The following is a 19,591-nucleotide window of genomic DNA, read 5'->3' as shown; positions in this document are numbered from 1 at the left end:
ATATTAGTTTATAAGTAAGAAATATTTTCATTTTAACAGTGAAACTTGTCAGTATGATTGTGTAAAAATAAAAATCGTACTAATAGACTGGTTTTGTCATTATAAAAAAAAAAAAATTTATATATATATTTATATGTATAGAAGAGTATCAATTAATAACTTAAATATTAAACATTATTACGGACACTTTCTCTCAACTTGACTTTTTCCACTTTCTTCATATTCTTGACTGGAAATCCACATCTGTTGGAAGGTACCAATCGACGCAAGGATTGATCCACCAATCCACGCTCCAAATCTTCTCTCAGCACATCCATTAGCGCTAATTAACTTTAATCTCATACTCGAGGGTATTCGCATCGATAAATCTCTATTAAGACGTTCTGGGAATCCCTACATAAATAAAATGGATAGAGTAAATGATACTTTTTCTTGTATACTGTACGTAAAATACTTTAAATATTTTATTTGCTTACTTGTATAAATGAATTGCCGCCAGTAACTACAACACTACCGTAGAGTGCTGGTCTAACATCAACGTCACACATTCCAACACTTGTCGTTACAATATGACCTACCCCAAGCATTGTATTACCCACCATACCACCACGCATTTGTACCATACTTGGATCAAAAAGTGCTTCAGGTATTCTGAAACGTTCTGACGAAAAGTCCTAGTAACAAATATAAAAAATTATTTTATTAATTATGAGAATAAGGAAATTTTTTACAGCCATATCTCTTTGGTAACTAAACTAAACTACTGTTAAAAATTTTGTTCGATTTTTAAGAATAATTGTCATGAAAATTCAATAAAATTTATTAATTTTACAAGAATATTGATTTGTTGTCAAAATTAAAGAAATTTATTGCGTAATAAAATATCCGCGACAAAATATGCGTAGACAGGGTGGCCGCAAAGAAATGATTTCAAAATTCTTTGATATTTCCCAACTTTCCAGTAAAGTTATTCACATTTTTCCCTGATTTAGAAATTTTATTCGTATCATTAAGACAATTCAAAATTTTTATTATATTTTCATTGTCGATAATTAAATTTGATGATTAAATCATACGAGATACCGTAAAAAATGGCAATAAAATAAATTAATATGGTCTACTTTTGAATGTTCGATCTTAAAAATTTGTAAGTCAAAATATTTAATAAGAAATTTTATGATTCGAATAAATTCAAAATACACTGGTTACAAAAATTAAGGGATACTAAAAAAATTTCAAATTTTTGAGTAATTTTCAATAGTTTGTAACTCGAAGGAAAATGGTCATACACCAAAAAAAAAAGTCAAGCCGTAGCCTCAAGTGTCTAGTTTTCTATTCTGGTCTTGAAATTTTTTTATTATACACAGTTCCGAAGCTATCAAAAATCAATGATAATTATCCACTCAGAGAATTTTATAGTATTTTTTACATAAAAAATTTATTGAAAAATTACTATATCATAGTAACATAAGGACAGTATGGAATTATTGAACACATTACCAATAACGTAGAATTTTTTAAAATACATCGAACAGAATTTACAAAATGCATTGTAATTTTAACAAAGCAACAGATTAAATTTTATCCAAGAAATTTAAATTTGTTAATCTGTAGCTTTGTCAAAATTACAATGCATCTTGTAAATTCTGTTCGATGTATTTTAAAAAATTCTATGTAATCGGTAATTTGTACAATAATTTCATACTGTCCTCATGTTACTATGACATAGTAATTTTTCCATAAATTTTTTATGTAAAAAATACCGTAAAATTCTCTGCGTGTCGAAAAAAATTTATTGAAGCTCGAAGACCGTTTTTGAAACGAGCAGAAATTTGGCAAATTTATTTTTCGATAGTTTCGTTAGGATTACTCCAGAACCGCACATAATAAATAAATTTAAAGACTAATCTCAGAAAACTAGACACTTGAAGCTACAATTTGCCTTTTTTGTTTTTGTCGTACGATCATTTTCCCTCGAGTTACAATCTGTTGAAAATCACTTTAAAATTTGAAATTTTTTTAATGTCCCTTAATTTTTATAACTAGTGTATTATTGAAAAATTTTTTAATTTTCAACTGTCGCAATATAATTCCCGGATACTTTTCAAAATTCCCTGACATTTCCATGATATTTCCAGGTTGTATTAAATTCTCAGATAATTCCCGATATTCCCGGTGTGTGGCCACCCTGTTACAACAATAATTAAATACCTAACAAAAAATCCATTGTCAAATATTGATTTGTAACTCATAGTAATACATAAATAAAAATTTAACAAAAACGAAACATTATTTACTATTGAAAATGTATAGGAAATTTTTAACAAAATTATAAAGATCACTGATATTAAAGTAGTCTTTATGTATAATTTTAATTACAAACATGAAGTTAATTAAAAACTATATAAACATAAAAGTGCAATCTTTTTATTAAATTATGTTTTATGGATATTTTTTCGCAGTTATTTTGTTCGCGGATGACTAAACGAGGCGCCGGGAAAAGCAAAGCATAGTTTTTAATGAAGATAAATGAGTCTATTCTAAAAATATATGTTCTTTGTCATTTATCAAGATGTTGAGTTGGATTTGAATTCAAAACTATTTCAGATATTTGATGACTGATTTGCAATAATCGTATTAAAATTTTCATAATTAATTAAAAAAAAAAGATAAAAAAAGCATTAACTAAAAAAAGGGAAACACAGTTCTCCTAATTGATAACAGCTGAGTAATTTTTTAAAAAATCTATGTCTCGCCGAAATTGTAACTGCGTTGTCTGTTTTTCCATTAATGCTTTAATTTTTTTTAAATTAATTAATAACATTTTAATAGATATGACAGTTCAACATCATGGAATATTTTCAAAAACTGGGGGAGCACTGTCTAAGAATACCTTTAATAATAAAAATAAAAATAAAATTTGAGAGCAATGGTCAGTTTTTCAAACCAGATTTATTTTTACTCAGATTTGAGACTGGGCAGTACTAACTGAATTTTCGAATTTTACTTTTCTAATTACATTTTAAATAATTACGTCACTCGAATGATGAAAATGTTCCGAAAAAGTTTGACTTCTAAATTTTTTCAAAAGCTACAAAAATTGCTGTAATAACAATTAATTATTAAATTAATAGAAAAGTAAAATTAAAAAATTTAGTTAATACGGCCCAGCCTTAAATTAATATTGCTAGTATATCTATACTTATATCTATACAAATATCTATGAATATCTATATGTATATCTATACATTAGTAATATACTAGCAATAATTTAAACCCGGATTAAAAAACTGGCCCTAATTGATGCGATAAATAATTTTGTTTAAAATATGTTTGATAAATTTAGTAATAATACTCAGGCAGTCGTGTAGACTACTAGTCGCTACTCTATCAAAAAAATCCATGTGGGATTGCATGAGAACCCATAGGAATCCATAAAGAAACTTGAATATATGAATTTCTTTGTGGGAAATTTATATTGGAATCTGGTTTTATATATAAGTAATTTCTATAGAATCTGAGGTATTCTCTATATCTATTATTTATTGATACGCGTATATGAATAAAAGAACATTTATATTCCTACAGGAATCTATTCGATACGTCATGTGTGAACTCACATAAAAATCTAGACTGGATTCCCATATGGATTTTTTTAAAGAATAATAATAAATAAAATATATTTGTAAATATACCTGATGATAACCAGTAGGAAACTCATACTGAACAGCAGGAATTGTCGATACTATTTTTTCATCATACGGAGTTTCAGAAATTTGAAGTGTGCTCGCTTGAAAATCTTGAACTAATTTTTTCACCATGTAATTTTGCCACGATTTGGTAACATCAGGCAGCCCTTTTTTCTTGACCCAGCGTGGTTTTTCATGATCCTTAACGACTTCTTTGCTGCCTATCATATAAGCCGGTGATAAGTCAATGTCACTGTCTTGTAATAATTGCCGGCACTGCATCGTAATATAATCACCACCCAGTGGTGATTTAACAATAGCCTGCGTTAATACAAAACCGTCCTGTACCGGGACTGCCGATGTATGTGTGGCTCCACTATCAACAACGATACCAGTTGCACGTCCATTAGCAAATGCCGCAAGTACAGCATTTTTAACAAGAAAATACGCTGGTACGTTATACTTTTCGAACATTATTTCTGTTAATTTTTCACGCTTGCTACGAATATTCCAGGGCGCTTCGGAAAATAACACCGGGTGATACTCAGCGTCCGATTGAATTATTTTAGAATAAGTATAATCTAATACTTTTTCAAAGTGGTCCCAGTCTTCAATCATACCCTCTTTCATGTAACTGACGACTTCCATTCCTGGACGAGGTACATGTAAAATTGTCGTGTCGATATAATATTTTGGCTTAGATTGCGTTATATTATTATCTTGTTTTTTATCATCAACATCCATCGGCTCAACTTTATTACTTCCGGTGGATGTGTTTGTTGTAGACATGGTATTGTTACAATTTTCCTCTCCAATACCAACAACTGCTGGTATTTCGGCTTTCGGAGTATCCTCCTGAGCATATCCAACCCGCAATGAATGATGTCCGAGATCAAATACCAGTGCTCCGATTTCATCTCCGCCGTACAACATTCCACCCGATGACATTTTTATTTTTAAATAATAAAACTACACAAATAAAAATTTATTTTAATACCGCATAACCTTTAGCATTTAATTTTAAATTAAATTTTTGGTTTTTTAATTAATAAATAATTTACTTACGTCAAAAAAAATAATTTATTGTTGTGTTGGATTGATGAATTAATTTAAAAAATTAATTATTTTATTAAATTAACATTAATATTTATCTATATATTATTGTTATACAAACAACGAAACAGCAACGCCAGCCGTAACCTCAAAACAATTTTTAAACTTTAAACATGCGCAGTAAATACGCGCAGATAATGTGCATGATACTGAAGTTAGCTGACGTCTAATTTAAAAAAAAATGATAAAGTATAAAAAAAAAGTATTTTAAAAAATTACACCTGTAGTTTTTTAAATTTTCTACATGCGCATATTTTTAGTTTTTTTTAATTAAATTTTTGAAGAAAAAATTCGAAAATTGTTAATTGTCTGTTAACTTCGGGACCAGATAATGGATGCGCTGTCAAAAATAGTAATGAGTGTGAATGTAACAAATAAAAGACAAATTTTAAATTACAAATCAATAAATTGAACAATTAAAAATATAAAAATTAAAAAAATACACATACTGATTTTCAAATTCTACAAATGTGCATTTTTTAAATTTATTCGATTTAAATTTTATTTACTTATTTCATAATTTTTTAAATTGACAATTGTCAGGCAAATGCACGCTCAGGTGAACGCAGCAATAAAACAAATTTTAAATTACAAATAAACGAATTAATTAATTAAAAGTATAAAAATAAAAAAAATGCACATACTGATTTTTGAATTCTGTAAATGTGAATTTTTTTAATTTTATTCAATTTTTATTTTATTCACTTATTTCAAAATGTTTTAAATTGCCGTCAGTAAAATTCACGTTCAGGTGAATGCTGCAATGAGACAAATTTTAAATTACAAAGAAATGAATTAAACAATTAAAAATATAAAAACAAAAAAAATGCACATACTGATTTTTAAATTCTATAAATGCGCATTTTTTAAATTTATTAAATTTTCATTTAATTCCCTTATTTCAAAATTTAAAAAAATTGAAAACTGTCAGCGACATTCACACTCATAGATAGTGACGCCATTTTTAAAAAAATAAGTTTACTTTAAACGAAGGCTTTGTGTACAAATGTATACACATGTATAGTATACATGTATATGTAAATATATACATATGTGGGATGTATTTTTTAAAAGAGGGTGAGTGAAAGTATAGAACTTGTATATGTATAAAATGGTACAGTAGCATAGAACTGTATATATAGACTAGAATGAGGTGAATATGAGGGGGTTGGATACATGTAGTTGTATAGATGTAGATATATGTACACATATATAATATACGGTATAGAATAACGAGAAACGAGACTATGGCGGCGACGACGACGACGCTAACCGTCTCCTCGCGCGCAGCCAGCAATATGTCGTCCTCTTATTAAAATGATTAAAAAATATAATTCTGTGTATTTCAAATAATATCTAATTGTCGGTTATCTAATTAGTAAGTGCAATAATGAAATTATACATCTGTAGATAATTTATTATAATTTAATAAATTTTTTTGTTTATAATATGAAGTGACGGGTTTGGAACTAATAAATAAAAATCGAAAGCTAGTGTGAAAGAAATAAAAAAAAAAGGAGAGTGAGATGAAAGGGATGTGGATTAATAGGATTGTAGATTGTAGAGGACGACAGTTATAAAATGATATTAGCGTGTGAATTTAATTTCAAATTAAAATTATTATTTATTTAGTATTTTTTTTTTTTTTTTTTATTTAAGTATTGATTAGATAAAATGGATAAGTCTATTGGAGTATATCTGATATTTTGTGCATTAATAACTAGCGGTAAGTTTTGTTTATTTAATTAATTATATATATTTAATATTATTCTTTAATTTTTAATTTATAAATTATTTATTCTAAAGGTCTTTGTGCTGCTGGACTGGATTTGATAGTAGAGCCGAAGGATGTTATTGTTGAGCCAGGTGGTGCTGCTCGACTTGACTGTCAAGCGTCTAGTACAGTTTACGATCCATCAGCTATTAATATCCAGTGGCGTACAGAAGACGGCCAGATGATTAATTTTATTGGTGACAGTTATAGATCACAATTAGCTAATGGTTCATTATATATAAGTAGCGTTTACGCTGATAATCCAGAATTAACTGGTGGTTATCAGTGTCTAGTAACAGTGGAGAATGTTGGAGCCGTTGTATCACAAATAGCCACTATCAGTTTGTTATCACAGTTACCGATGTTTGCAGAAGAGCCGCGAAATATTGCCGTCAGTTTGGGACAGACAGCATTTTTTAGCTGCAGTCTATTGTCAACTAAATTGTTGGCTGATCGAGTTAAGATTCACTGGCTGAAAGATGAACATCCGCTGCAACTTGATGAAAGTCGCATGACTATTATGCCGTCTTCCGGTGCGCTGGAAATAGATGACGTACGCAATGAAGATGTGGGTTCTTACCGATGCAATGCTACGGCATTTAGTCAGCATCGGTTGAGTAACAAAGCTCAGTTGTCTCTTGAACAAGAATCCTCGTCGTTGTCTATTAATTTTGACGAACAATCGCCCCCTATATTTATTGCAAAACCTAAACCACAGATAGCCGTTGAAGGTGCAACGATTATTCTCGAATGCGCAGCTAACGCTCGGCCTAAACCTTCTATTTTATGGTTGAAAGACGGAGTTGCTGTTGATTTAGCTGCGCTGGATTCGAGATATCGTAAAATAGCAGCATCTAGTCTTATGATTACTGATATTATGGAGGAAGACACTGGATCGTATCAATGTCGGGCAAAAAATGATGTTGAAACACTTGATGCAGTGGCTGAAGTAACGGTTCAGGTGCCACCGAGATTTATTAAGAGACCTGAAGATAAGGTAGCAAGCGAAAATCAGGATTTAGAATTTGAATGTGATATTTATGGTAAACCAGAGCCTAAAGTTACTTGGCTTAAAAATGGAGAAAAAATAACTTTAAGTGAATACTGGCAGCTTGTTAATAATAATAATTTAAGAATAAATGGACTACTGCCGATAGATGCAGGAATATTTCAATGTATCGGAACCAATCCGGCAGGTTCAGTTCAAACTTTCGCTCGACTTGTTATCATTCACAAGCCAAGTAAGTCATTTATTACATACACTATTTTATTTTGCCGCTATTTTTTTTTTATTTCGCTTTTTTATTTTATGATTTTGATTATTTTTTATTTACTTAAATATTTTTTTTTCCCTATCACCATTTTTTTGTCCTTTTATACTAATTGTGTTACCTGGTACTAATCTATTTAAAAAAAAAGAAAAAATTCAATTGGCAAAATTAACATCGACAACATTGTCACCAAAATTATTGCCGAAAAAAAAATTATCTCGTCAAAGACAATTGTATAATAATACCTGGCAACATCCCAGCACGCTCCTTGGTCATACATTATCAGCATTTACTCCTTCATCACCAGAATTATCATCGAATTCTTATTCCGGTGATGATTCCGCGGATTTATTTTTTGATAAAGTAACTGAAACTGAGACTGATCCTGATGATACCTTATTACCTCCACCTCCACCACAACATCATCATCATAATCACAACCATCATCATCACCAACAAAAACCTGAACCCCGTTTTATAGATAACACGGATAATTTGGATTTAATCGAGGGAGGTGGTAGCAGTGGACCACTTTTATCAGCACCAAGAAATCTTAGTGTCGTTATTGTTTCAACGAGATTTGTTACTTTACGATGGCAGAAGCCGGAAAATGCTGACAGTGACTCATCACTTACTTACCATATTTACTATAAACAAGATGGATCTCAAAGGTACATTTTTTTTTAGTATTTACTTTAATTTTTTTCTATGAAATCTATAAAAAATATATATTTATGCATAGGGGGGGGGGGGGTCGAAACGTGGTACTTAAGGAAATAGTAAGTTTTCGGGGACTCAAATACGTTGAGTTTTTTTCATTGATATTCAAAGTAAATAAAATAAATTTTCAGCTGCCGTTAAAAAAACATTTTCATTTTTTGCGGGCAAAATGGGTGAAAAAAAAAATGGATATTAAATTTTAAATTTAATTCAAAATCGATTTTTAGAATTTTTAAAAAACAAAGCACCCCCTCCCCCTGTGCCATTTTGCCCAACCCTCTCTTGTAATTAAGATATAAATATTACCTGGTTTCAAGAATTACATCCAAGTCTTGTTGATTCAAAAAATTCTAAGTACTTCCGGTATTATTATCAACAATAGACAACAGATAAAAACATCTGAAGTAATTTGACACTCGAGTTCTCTTATTGTAAATTGATAAGAAAAAAATTCAAATCGTTTTCATACTATTTTTTTTCAAAAACAAAATTTCTGAAAGCAGTAAAAAAAAAAAATTCAAACTAATTCTCACTTATTTAGCAAAAGTGATTTTGGAATTTTTATAAAATAGGAGTACCCCATTTTGCCCCCTATCCCCTATATACAATTTATATAAAAAACAAAAATGATTTACAGAGAACGCGTTGTGACAACAGCACACAGACAATTAGAAGTAGTCGTAAGAAGTCTTCAGCCCGGAGTAACATATCAATTTCGGGTTGTAGCGCACAATTCTCAAGGTATAGCCGGCGCCTCTAGTGAAGTACTTACAGTAACAACGCACTCTGAAGCAGATGTACCAAGTCCGCCGTTAAATCTCGAAGGCCACGCAACTAGTAGCCAAAGTATAAAAGTATCTTGGCAAGAGCCGAAAATTCTTAATGGCCGCATATCTAAGTACGTTGTGACATTGGAAATTACAGACGACACTAGCAGTAATTCTGGAGCTGGTGTGTTCAGCGAAGTTGAAAAAATACGTGAGACAACAATCACAACTTGCGAACTAGTTGACTTAACGCCTTATACAGAGTATAGTATTTCGGTGTACGCGGTGAATGAAAACGGGCCAGGTCCTTCGACCGGTGAAATAAATATAAGAACATTTAGCGCGCAACCATCTCACCCGCCACACAACGTAACATTAGAAGCCGCAAGCTCGACAAGTATAATTGTCAGATGGGAGCCACCACTTGAAGGACAAAATGGCATAATAACTGGTTACAAAATTCGTTATCGCCGTCAGGATCGTCGCTATCACTCGAACACGATAACAACAGAGGGCAACAAACGTCTTCATGTAATTTCAGGATTAGAAAAACATGGAGTTTATCATGTCCGTATTTGTGCATTGAATGTAAACGGTACCGGACCTTGGACAGAATGGATGGCAATTGAAACCTACGAAAACGATTTAGACGAATCAACAGTACCCTCAGCGCCAACAAATTTACGAACGAAACCCTTATCAACATCAATATCCGTGTGGTGGAGTCCACCTAAAGATGACAAAATAAAAGTACGCGGTTATATTATTAGCTGGGGTAAAGGTTACCCGGATGTTTTCAATCATGAATTGGATGGTAAACAACGTTACTATTCAATTGAATCACTTGATCCAATGTCCGAGTATGTAATATCATTGCGCGCCAGCAATGAAGCGGGTGAAGGGCCACCAATTTATGCGAATGTCAGAACAACCGAGAAGACAGCAGTTGAATCAACAGTAACACCACTGATACCACCCGTTGGTCTCAAAGCAATTGTCTTGTCTGCCAGTACCGTTGTTCTGTACTGGACAGATACGTCACTTTCGAAAAGTCAATATGTCACAGATCATAGATATTACGTCGTCAGATATGCGCCATATCATCCATTAACGCTGAGTCCACGGTATAAATATTTCAATGCAACTGATCTCAATTGTATGATTGACGACTTAAAGCCGAATACACAGTACGAGTTTACCGTTAAAACAGTTAAGGGAAAACGTGAATCACCGTGGAGCATGATTGTCCTTAATCAAACACACGAGGCTGCACCCACATCATCACCGCGTGATTTAACTGTTCAGAGTTACGAAGATCGTTCTACTGCGGTAATAGTACACTGGCAACCACCTAAACAACCCAATGGCCATATTATCGGCTATATTATATCTTATTCGACTGATAATACTAAACGTGAGAGAGATTGGCATGTTGAAGGTGTACTTGGAAACAAGACTGAGTATATTATTAAAGGACTGAAACCCAGTACAACTTATTATTTTAAGATCCAAGGAAGAAATATAAAAGGCTATGGACCTTTTTCATCTGTCGTTGTCTTCAAAACACCACAGAGTAAGTTTATTTATTCGTGGAGTAATGTTTAGTTTTTTTTTTATTGTTTATTTATTTTTACTCGGGTATTTGAATGCTGGTATAAAAGAGTTTATTTTTATTTTCTTTTGTTTTTTTATTTTTGTTTTTGTTTTTTATGTTAGGCAATGGCATGGATTATGATGATTTTTACAGCCAACAACAACAAGGTGAGTTTTATTTAGATTTAGATGGCATGTAGTTTATTATTTGTTTTAATAATTTATTTTGTTTTTATTTATGATAATGCAAAAGAAGCCATGGAAAAATTTTAAAAAGGCCTGGCAGCCGAAATAGAAGTAGATTTTTTAATATTTGTTTATTTATTTTCGAACTTTTGGATAAAAGTTGATTGGAAAATTTTTTTTTTTCGACATTTTTATGTACCTGAAGATCGAAACATTTTTCGCGCAACGAAAACAAAAATTGGAAACTAAAAAATCTATTAGATGACTAGATTTTTTCTGAAATGTTTCGCATATAGTTTCTGGTATATCAGACGAAAATCTTAGGCCACCTCCAATCTCTGAAACTACCCCTTAAGAAGTCAAATTGCATAAATTTTGTTCATTTTCGTTGCGCAAAAATCGTTCCGATTTTCAGGTACATACATTTTTAAAAATTTTGAAGGCTGAAGGACTGTTTTGAAAAGTAGTTAAAGTAATAAGATGAATAATAAAAAATAGAGATGATTATACTGCAAAAAATTTGCGGGGTGAACGCGGAATAAATTCGAAGTAAATGCAGGTTGAAATAAAATCTAGATTACTCCGAAATCACTTCACTGAAAAAACTCCCTGTTAACTCTGTATGCGAAGTGTTTTTTTTTTAAATTCCGGAACTCAGAGTTATGGAGTGAATTCGGATTTCAATAAAATACGTAATCAGTCCGAATTTTCTACAATGTAAATGAGCTTTAAAACACGTTCAACGAAAATACACTATGCTCCGGTTTTAAAGTTAATTACAGATAAATCGGCAAAAGATTTTTTTTAATCGTAAACATTTCAAATACTCGATTTAGCAGATCCTCGAATTTGATCAAGTTTAACCATACAATAAGTATACACTAAAAAATTTGCGGAGTAAATCTGGAGTGAATGTACAGCGGATGACTGTTTATTTATTTGATTCCCTCGGAGTAAAATTCACTCCTAAAATGAATTTATTTTAATATTAATACTCCGAATTGGAGTAAATACGAATTGAAGATCATCAAAATCCAGATTACTCCGAAAGGAATGAATTCACTAAAAAAAACTAACCCTGTATGCAGAATGATTTTTTTCAAAACTCCGGAATCCCGAATGAACTCGGATTAAAAATCATAAAAATCCAGATCATTTCAAAATCCGCTAAAAAAAACAAACTCTCTATTTACTCCGTATGCAGTGATTTTTTTTTAAACTCCGTAATTCCGAGTGACTGGATTGAAATAAAATTTGCTCTCAATTGATTACAGTGTACTAAGTTTCATTTAAATCTCTATAATTGTGGGATATGCCCCATATATATTAATAAACTTTCGAACTAGTGATATTTTTGGAACTTACTCGACAAATAATATCAAATTATATAAAAATTATATGAAAATTCCAGCATGAGAATAAATGTAATAGCTAAATTTTCTATGAAATCTATTAATTAAAAAATGTTATGCTGATTGATGAGTATTGAATTAAATTATTTAACTATTTCATACACACTCGTCACTTAGAAAAAGCAAAATACTGTTTTATGCATTATGCATAAATGTTATTATTTAATTTTTGAAGTTCATATATGATCCAGAAGACTAAATAATTTTTAACTCCATGTCTATATTTAATTCTTTGAATGCTCATCTTTAAATATCTCAATGACTATTGGCTTTTTAAAAAAAGTAGAAGATATCTTTTTTGTAAAAAATTTGAAGGGCTACAAAAAAGATTCCTTGTAATTTTTTCAATAATTCAATATTTCGAAAGATATTTTTAAAAAACCAATTGCACTTTGTTCTTGATAACTTTTTATTTTTCCATGGGAAATTTTTTACTTTATTTGCCAAAATAATTATATTTTTTAGAATTTTAAATTTTTTCATCGATTCCATATCAAAGTATACTCATTTCCCAACAATTTGCTACAAAATTTTGTAATAAATATAAAAAAATTACAAAATTATATTTATTTTTACGGAAAACGTTACTTTTGTCATGATTTTTTTATAGCTCAAAATTAAAATTTATTATAAAAATCAATTAAATTTTTGTATAAAAACGTTCAAATAATATATATCAAATTTTTCGTAAAAATATTGATAAGTTTGATTTTTGCAGCTGATCAAATATCCTGGGGTCTTATAGACCCTTTATATCCGTTATGATTCGTACCGGAAGTGTTACTGTTGAGGGTTAAATATTTCACGCTTTTATTTTTATTTGAAAATTTCATTAATTTTTTTTTCAAGTTCGTGGACAATTAACAATTTTCAGATTTTTTTTCAACAAATAAATGACAAAAAACAAAAAATTTTAAAAACGGTTGATCCTGTGTAGGCGAATCCAAAAAATTCCCGCTCTTTTCGGACTCTTTGACCTTAAAAACTATATTATTTGTAAGTTTTTAAAGCAAAATATATTTCGCTGTAAAAAAGTAATTTTTGTCCGATGATATCTTCGGAACTAATCAATCAATTTGCAAGTGATACCAGTAAAGACTTTATTTGTTGTATTTTGCAATTTATTTTTTTTTATTTATGCTTTTTTTTCCACTCTAATTGAATTACCACACACATTTTATATCAACAAAAAGTATAAGTAAATAAAATTTTATGATGTCCAAGTTTTGATTGAAAGCAAATATCAACATATAAGTATACTGAAAGTATATATACGCTTTCATAAAGCCTATCGGCGCAGAGGCGACGACTCAATTTAATACCAAATTATTCAGGGTTTTATTTTTACAATCTATTAGTTCTTATTTTGAATAAAGACAATTTGTTAAAATGAATATTAATAAAATAAAACAATTTATTTATATGAATATATATATATATATGGAACTGGTGAGTTCGAAACCAAGAAGTCCTTTTTTTTAACTTTCCGTTAAGAATATTGCAAATTTTCAAAAAAAATGTCCGTGTCCGTGCGCGCGCGCACGCGTGTGTGTGTGTGTGTCGCGTAAACTTTTTTTGTCGGACGATATCTTTGGAACGAATCAACCGATTTGAACGTACTTGGTGGCAATCAAAAGGGCTACCCAAAACTTAGAATTTATTATATTTTGGGGTAGATCGTTCATGTAGTTTATGAATTATACGAAGAATAAAAATTAAAAATTTTGTTTGTTTTCGGTTTTTTGCGTATAACTTATAAACCACTAGCCCTATTTGGCACAAAATGTAATCAGTTTTACGTCTTGTTGAGCCCTTTCGATTGCCACCAAGAACGTTCAAATCAGTTCATTCCATTCAAAGATATCGACGGACAAAAATTATAATTTTTCAGTGAAGGTAGTTTTACCGGCCTAACAAATTTTTGAGCTCGAAGAGCTCAAAATTTACAAGTAATAATATTTCCGAACTCTCTGAGCTCGAAAACAGCGGGAAGTTTTTGAGCTGGCCAGCGGGGTCAGGTAGTTTTCGGATTTTTTTTTATAATTTATCGTTTTGGAAAAAATAAAAAATTATTAGACGGCTAACTTCAATATAAAATTATTTCTATGGCTATTTTTCAGTTAATAATTTTTGTTAATTCCTTATTGATTTATTAATGTTATTATATTTAATTTAGACGGACGTGGATTATCACAAAGTCTCATCTACATAATAGTAGGCTGCTCAGTCGTATTAATAACCGGAGTGGCAGTTGTTGTTGTATTCGTATGCTGCAGACGACAAAATGACTCGCCGGATCGTAAAAAAGGATATATGAAAGACGTTAATCAGAAGACAAATATTAAACCACCTGATCTATGGATTCATCATGATCAAATGGAACTCAAAGCCTTGGAAAAATCATCGATAAACGGCGAAACTTTAACATCAACCACCAGCGGCGGAATTGTTAATAATACACTACCAAGATCTGGTAATACTGATTACAATAATACAGAAACATCTGGAAATGCGGTAATAAATTCTGGTTCATTGGATAAACGTACTTACGTACCAAGTTACATGGGTAACTATTTTGTTTTAAATGTTTTTATTATTTAAATTAAATCCGACAGCGAATTTTTAAATACACACAAATATAACGACACAATTTTTTTTGAGTTTCGTTATTATTTAGTTAAAAAAAATATTAATTATTTATTTAGTTTCGTTAGTTAGTTATTTATTTTATTTTTTTTAAGTTAAACCATTTATTATTTTAATTACTGTAGCGACAAATAATTTGGATGACAAATGCTCGACACTCACGAGACAACACAGCCGCAGTAAATCAAAATTTATTCCTCTAACTGTTGTTGATAGTGGTGGACCGCTACATTCATGTAAGTATACACACGATACACGACACCAACATGTGTTAGCGCTGTATTTTTTTTTCATACCAGACTAATAATAAATTGAAGAAAAAAAGTAAAGCTTATAAACATGGTGACCACAGATTTTTGAAACTGAAACTCCCTGACTTTTACAGGTATTCCAGTAAAATAATTAGAAATTCCCGGACTATGTGTAGTGATATTAAATCATTAAAAATATTTATTTAATTCAAAATAAAATAGTATAAGTCGGTTCAATAAATAATCAATCATTGTCGTTAAATGCAACTTTATTTTATTATTTGTCAATGTTCATAGGTTTTTTTTATTTATTAAATTAATAATTTTTTATTTTTTATTTTAAATCTATGTTTTTATATAACTTACTCTATAATACAATACGAACAACCTGCAGTCACTACGTCGCTACCTAAATATCACTGCTGATTTTATAAAATTCTTAGAAGAAAACGATTTCTTGCCTCAAAAAATTTTATTTGCACCAAGAAATTTTATACATTATAAATTCAATACAAAATTTTCTTGGGGCGAGAAAATATTATTTTGGTCAAGAAATGATTCCTTGCACTGAAAAATTTTTTCTAGTTCTAAATAACTTTTTCGTTTTAATTCACAATGCAAAAAATTGCTTGGGGTAAGTGAAAATTTCCTTTAGGCAAATAAAGATTTTTGGTGTCAATGAATCCTTTTTTTTTTATGCACACTTTTTTGGCTTTGAGAAGCTTCCTAAAACCAAATGGAAATATAAAACTTTGTCATTTTGTAATAAGTAACGCGATATAAATAATATAGTATATATTCAGTGATATTCAGTCATATTTAGTGACAGAATAATTAGAATATTAATTTATTTAGAGAAAATAATTACGATCGTATCTTTTCTCACGTAATTTAAATGTCATTCGAATGATACAGATAAATCGATTTTTCTTAATGATTGATAATAAAGAAGAGTTGAAACTATGAAAAGGCACAAATTCAAGTCAAAACCTTTCTAACGATACCAAATTTAATAATATTAACCAATTCTATCATGCAGATATGCCAGGAACAAAATTTTCCTTATTCTCTTAATAATATAGATAAATAAATTTTTCATTTTCACTAGAATAAATTTCATAAATAAGAACGTTTTATAGAATATTAATAAAATATTAATCAAGTTCGCGAATAATAAATATAGTGAAACTTATTAGTTCAATACTTATGTATACTTTTAATGTTTTTGGTTTTTTAACTTGTCAATTTGCATGTTAATAGCTTCAAGATCCTGACGATAGGTTTCTACTAAGACTTTTTTTTTCTAACAGCCTTTTTAATTCTAACTGCTTCATTTTTTCGCTATTGGAATCAATTTCTACTAATTTTTTTTCAAAACGGTATTAGGATCGCATTCGCGCCACGTCACTTTTTGAACAGTTTTGACAGAAAAAAAATTTATCAGCTTTTTCAGTCAAAAAAAAAAAGAAAGTAAAAATTTTCCCAAGTTTGTGACGAAATTCCTTGACATTTCCAGGTTTTCCAGAAATGTGGCCACCATGATAAATACATCTTAATAAAAATTATGTATTATTTTTTTTTTTTTTTTTTAGCCATAGCATCAGCAACGGCGGCATCAACGGCCATTGTAAATAGTAGTCACGGTAACAGTTTATCACAACCGACAATCTACAATTCATCAGATGCTTCACGTGAACCATCGCGATCAATTTATCCGCGAACTGTCGGTGCTCAATACAGTTTAAGTAGAGCACACATAACATTAGAACCTACTCCAGAATCAAATCCATCAGTCGATTTGTCATCAATGTCAAGTAATTACGAGCAGCTTCATCATAATTCAATGACTTATGGCAGTACGCCGTACAATAATTCAACAAGTAGTCAACAGTTTACACCTGGACACTACGTTGCTGGCAGCACAAGCCAATCTTCCGTGGCAGCAAATTCATCGAGCGTAATTTCCGGTGGAAATAGTAGTCGGGGTGAACTTACTGGTGGTAGTGGATCAGGAACAGATTCTGCAAATGCTAGCAGCGCTGGTGGTGGCAGTGGTAGCATCAAACGACTTCAAGGTCATCCGTTAAAAAGTTTTAGTGTGCCAGCACCGCCACCACAGTCGGCACCATCAACACCAGCGCAACAGAAACACGCCACTCAGGTTTCTCAAGTAACTGTAAGATCTAGTCTATCCGGAAGTCCATATAAAAAACAACCAGGTTCTTCCTCAGCAGTAGCTAATACTAATCAATTGACGAAAAATCGATTGGCTTCCGTTTCAAATGCCTGTCATACGCCTGAAGAAATTGAACGACTTAAACCCTCGTACAGTACCGAGGAATTGAATCAAGAAATGGCTAATTTAGAAGGCCTAATGAAAGACTTGAATGCGATAACGGCCTCGGAATTTGAATGTTGAAATATTTTATTTATTTCGATATAAACTTTTTTATTTTTTTAATTGTATATTAATTATATAATCTCACTGCCCCGGTATAAACCGTACTATTTTATTATTTATACATCGACTTTTTTTACGCGATTTTGTGTAGAAAATTTTTTTATAACGAATTTAATACTACGACACCCATTAATATATTTTATTATATATTAATAGTATATAATACTAATTAGTTTATTAAGATAGAATAAATTTTATTATAATATTTATATATTGGGGTGCTCCAAAAAAACCGATTATTTTTTTTTTTTCGAGTCTCTTATGAAAATTTGTTGGGTTACAATGTTTTAAGAAGCCTCTCCAAAAATCAGCTCGATAAAAAATTTTCAAGAGGTCGCTCACGAATTTTGAAAATATCAAAAATAATCGAGATTCGAATTTTTTTTTCTCATAGCGGCAATAGTTTATATTTGTGAAATCATGACCACGCTGAAAATTTAAGTCCAAAATTTAAACATTTAAACCTCGCTCAAGAATTTTGAACGTTTTCGAACGACCCTTGAATATTAATTATAAAGCTTCTCGATTTTTTCACCACCAATTTGGATCATAATGAATGAAAATATAACCCGAGAAATAGAAATAATAAGTTATTTACATACTTTTTTATTATTTAATTCAATGTTTGGTTTTTTCACTTATTCAAAACTTACCAAATTTTATTGCTTAACACTGTCTTGTATATTTTTGTTTATGCAAAAGTTATATTTTAGTAAAATAACAATAATTGAGTAACAAAAAAATACAAAAACTAATTCAAAGTATTAGTCACATATTATCAGTTAATATTCAAAATTCTTGAGCGCCGTTTAAATATTAAAATTTGGGGCTAAAATTTTCAGCATAGACATGATTTTACAAATATAAACTATTGCTGCCACGAGAAAGAAAAAAAATTTATAAGTAAAAAATCCGAATTTCAATCATTTTTGATATTTTCAAAATTCGTAAGCGACCTCTTGAAATTTTTTATCGAGCTGATTTTTGGAGAGGCTTCTTAAAACATCGTAAGCCAACAAATTTTCATGCAAGATCGAAAAAAAAAATAGTCGGTTTTTTTGAGCCACCCTAATATATATTATATATAAATATTGTCTGCCATATAATATTCAGCGTATTTTACGCTTCTTATTTTATCATAAAATTTTTTATATCTTTTGTACAAATGCGTGTGATTTAAAAAAAGAAAAAAAAAACATCACAAATGTCTTAAAAAAAAAAAAATATCATTTTCTTTTGCATTAATGTTCGATAGGCTGAAAATTGCCCACTGAAAATTTTATCATAAAAAAAAAAAACATTTTTATCATAATTACAAAATATGACAGCGGACCAAAAGTTAACCGCCGTAATTTTTTTATTCGACTAACAAAAAATGAAATAAAAATGATTATATAATGATCTCATTAATGTAATATTAACAAGTATTTACGCTCAACTGCCATAAAAAATTTTACAAAAAAAGCGATTTTGTAACAAAATAAAAAAAGGAAATTGAAAAAAAATTTTTTAAGTATGAACAGAGTATTATTAGGATTGATATTTAAAATATAATTAGTTTGGTATTTGATATATTTTTTTTATATCTATTTATAATTTTATAATTAAAAAATACGATTAGTAATTTTTTTACTTTTTTATTCATATTAATACGCACAAAATAACGCGTGTTTGGATAATTTTACACGAAAAATATAATAAAATTTAG

General features: G+C 30.0%; 2 protein-coding genes across 4 annotated transcripts; one reads left to right on the top strand and one right to left on the bottom strand.

Annotated features, from left to right (window-relative positions):
* Positions 1-87: 87 nt before the first annotated feature.
* LOC103573534 (actin-like protein 6B) lies at positions 88-4,898 on the bottom strand. The gene is made up of 4 exons (XM_008552678.3): positions 4,755-4,898; positions 3,696-4,658; positions 477-674; positions 88-393 (listed from the first exon to the last, which is right to left on the bottom strand). The coding sequence occupies exons 2-4, from the start codon at positions 4,635-4,637 to the stop codon at positions 178-180; spliced, it is 1,356 nt and encodes a 451-aa protein (XP_008550900.1). The 5' UTR covers positions 4,638-4,658; positions 4,755-4,898; the 3' UTR covers positions 88-177.
* Positions 4,899-5,889: 991 nt separating this feature from the next.
* LOC103573533 (neogenin) lies at positions 5,890-19,578 on the top strand. Of its 3 annotated transcripts, none has more exons than XM_008552677.2 (8): positions 5,890-6,528; positions 6,609-7,817; positions 8,329-8,518; positions 9,205-10,907; positions 11,051-11,095; positions 14,702-15,091; positions 15,297-15,407; positions 17,015-19,578. In XM_008552677.2, exons 1-8 carry the CDS (start codon positions 6,477-6,479, stop codon positions 17,839-17,841), a joined length of 4,527 nt encoding a protein of 1,508 aa, XP_008550899.1. In that variant the 5' UTR covers positions 5,890-6,476; the 3' UTR covers positions 17,842-19,578. The 3 variants fall into 3 exon arrangements, with proteins under 3 accessions (XP_008550899.1, XP_008550897.1, XP_008550898.1); XM_008552675.2 differs by having other exon boundaries at positions 7,996-8,518; XM_008552676.2 differs by lacking the exon at positions 11,051-11,095 and having other exon boundaries at positions 7,996-8,518.
* The last annotated feature ends 13 nt before the right edge of the window (positions 19,579-19,591 follow it).

Source organism: Microplitis demolitor, chromosome 2, assembly GCF_026212275.2.
Source record: "Microplitis demolitor isolate Queensland-Clemson2020A chromosome 2, iyMicDemo2.1a, whole genome shotgun sequence".
In the NCBI taxonomy this organism is placed as follows: domain Eukaryota; kingdom Metazoa; phylum Arthropoda; class Insecta; order Hymenoptera; family Braconidae; genus Microplitis; species Microplitis demolitor.
This window is presented reverse-complemented; position numbering and strand designations above follow the sequence as displayed.

Coding starts and splice junctions, on each gene's coding strand:
- LOC103573534 (XM_008552678.3), bottom strand. CDS start 4,637: ATGTCATCGGGTGGAATGTTGTACGGCGGAGATGAAATCGGAGCACTG. Junction 675..3,695: donor TTCCTACTGGTTATCATCAG/GTATATTTACAA, acceptor ATTTGTTACTAG/GACTTTTCGTCAGAACGTTT. Junction 394..476: donor GCGGCAATTCATTTATACAA/GTAAGCAAATAA, acceptor TTATTTATGTAG/GGATTCCCAGAACGTCTTAA.
- LOC103573533 (XM_008552675.2), top strand. CDS start 6,477: ATGGATAAGTCTATTGGAGTATATCTGATATTTTGTGCATTAATAACT. Junction 7,818..7,995: donor TGTTATCATTCACAAGCCAA/GTAAGTCATTTA, acceptor TTAAAAAAAAAG/AAAAAATTCAATTGGCAAAA. Junction 15,092..15,296: donor TTACGTACCAAGTTACATGG/GTAACTATTTTG, acceptor TAATTACTGTAG/CGACAAATAATTTGGATGAC.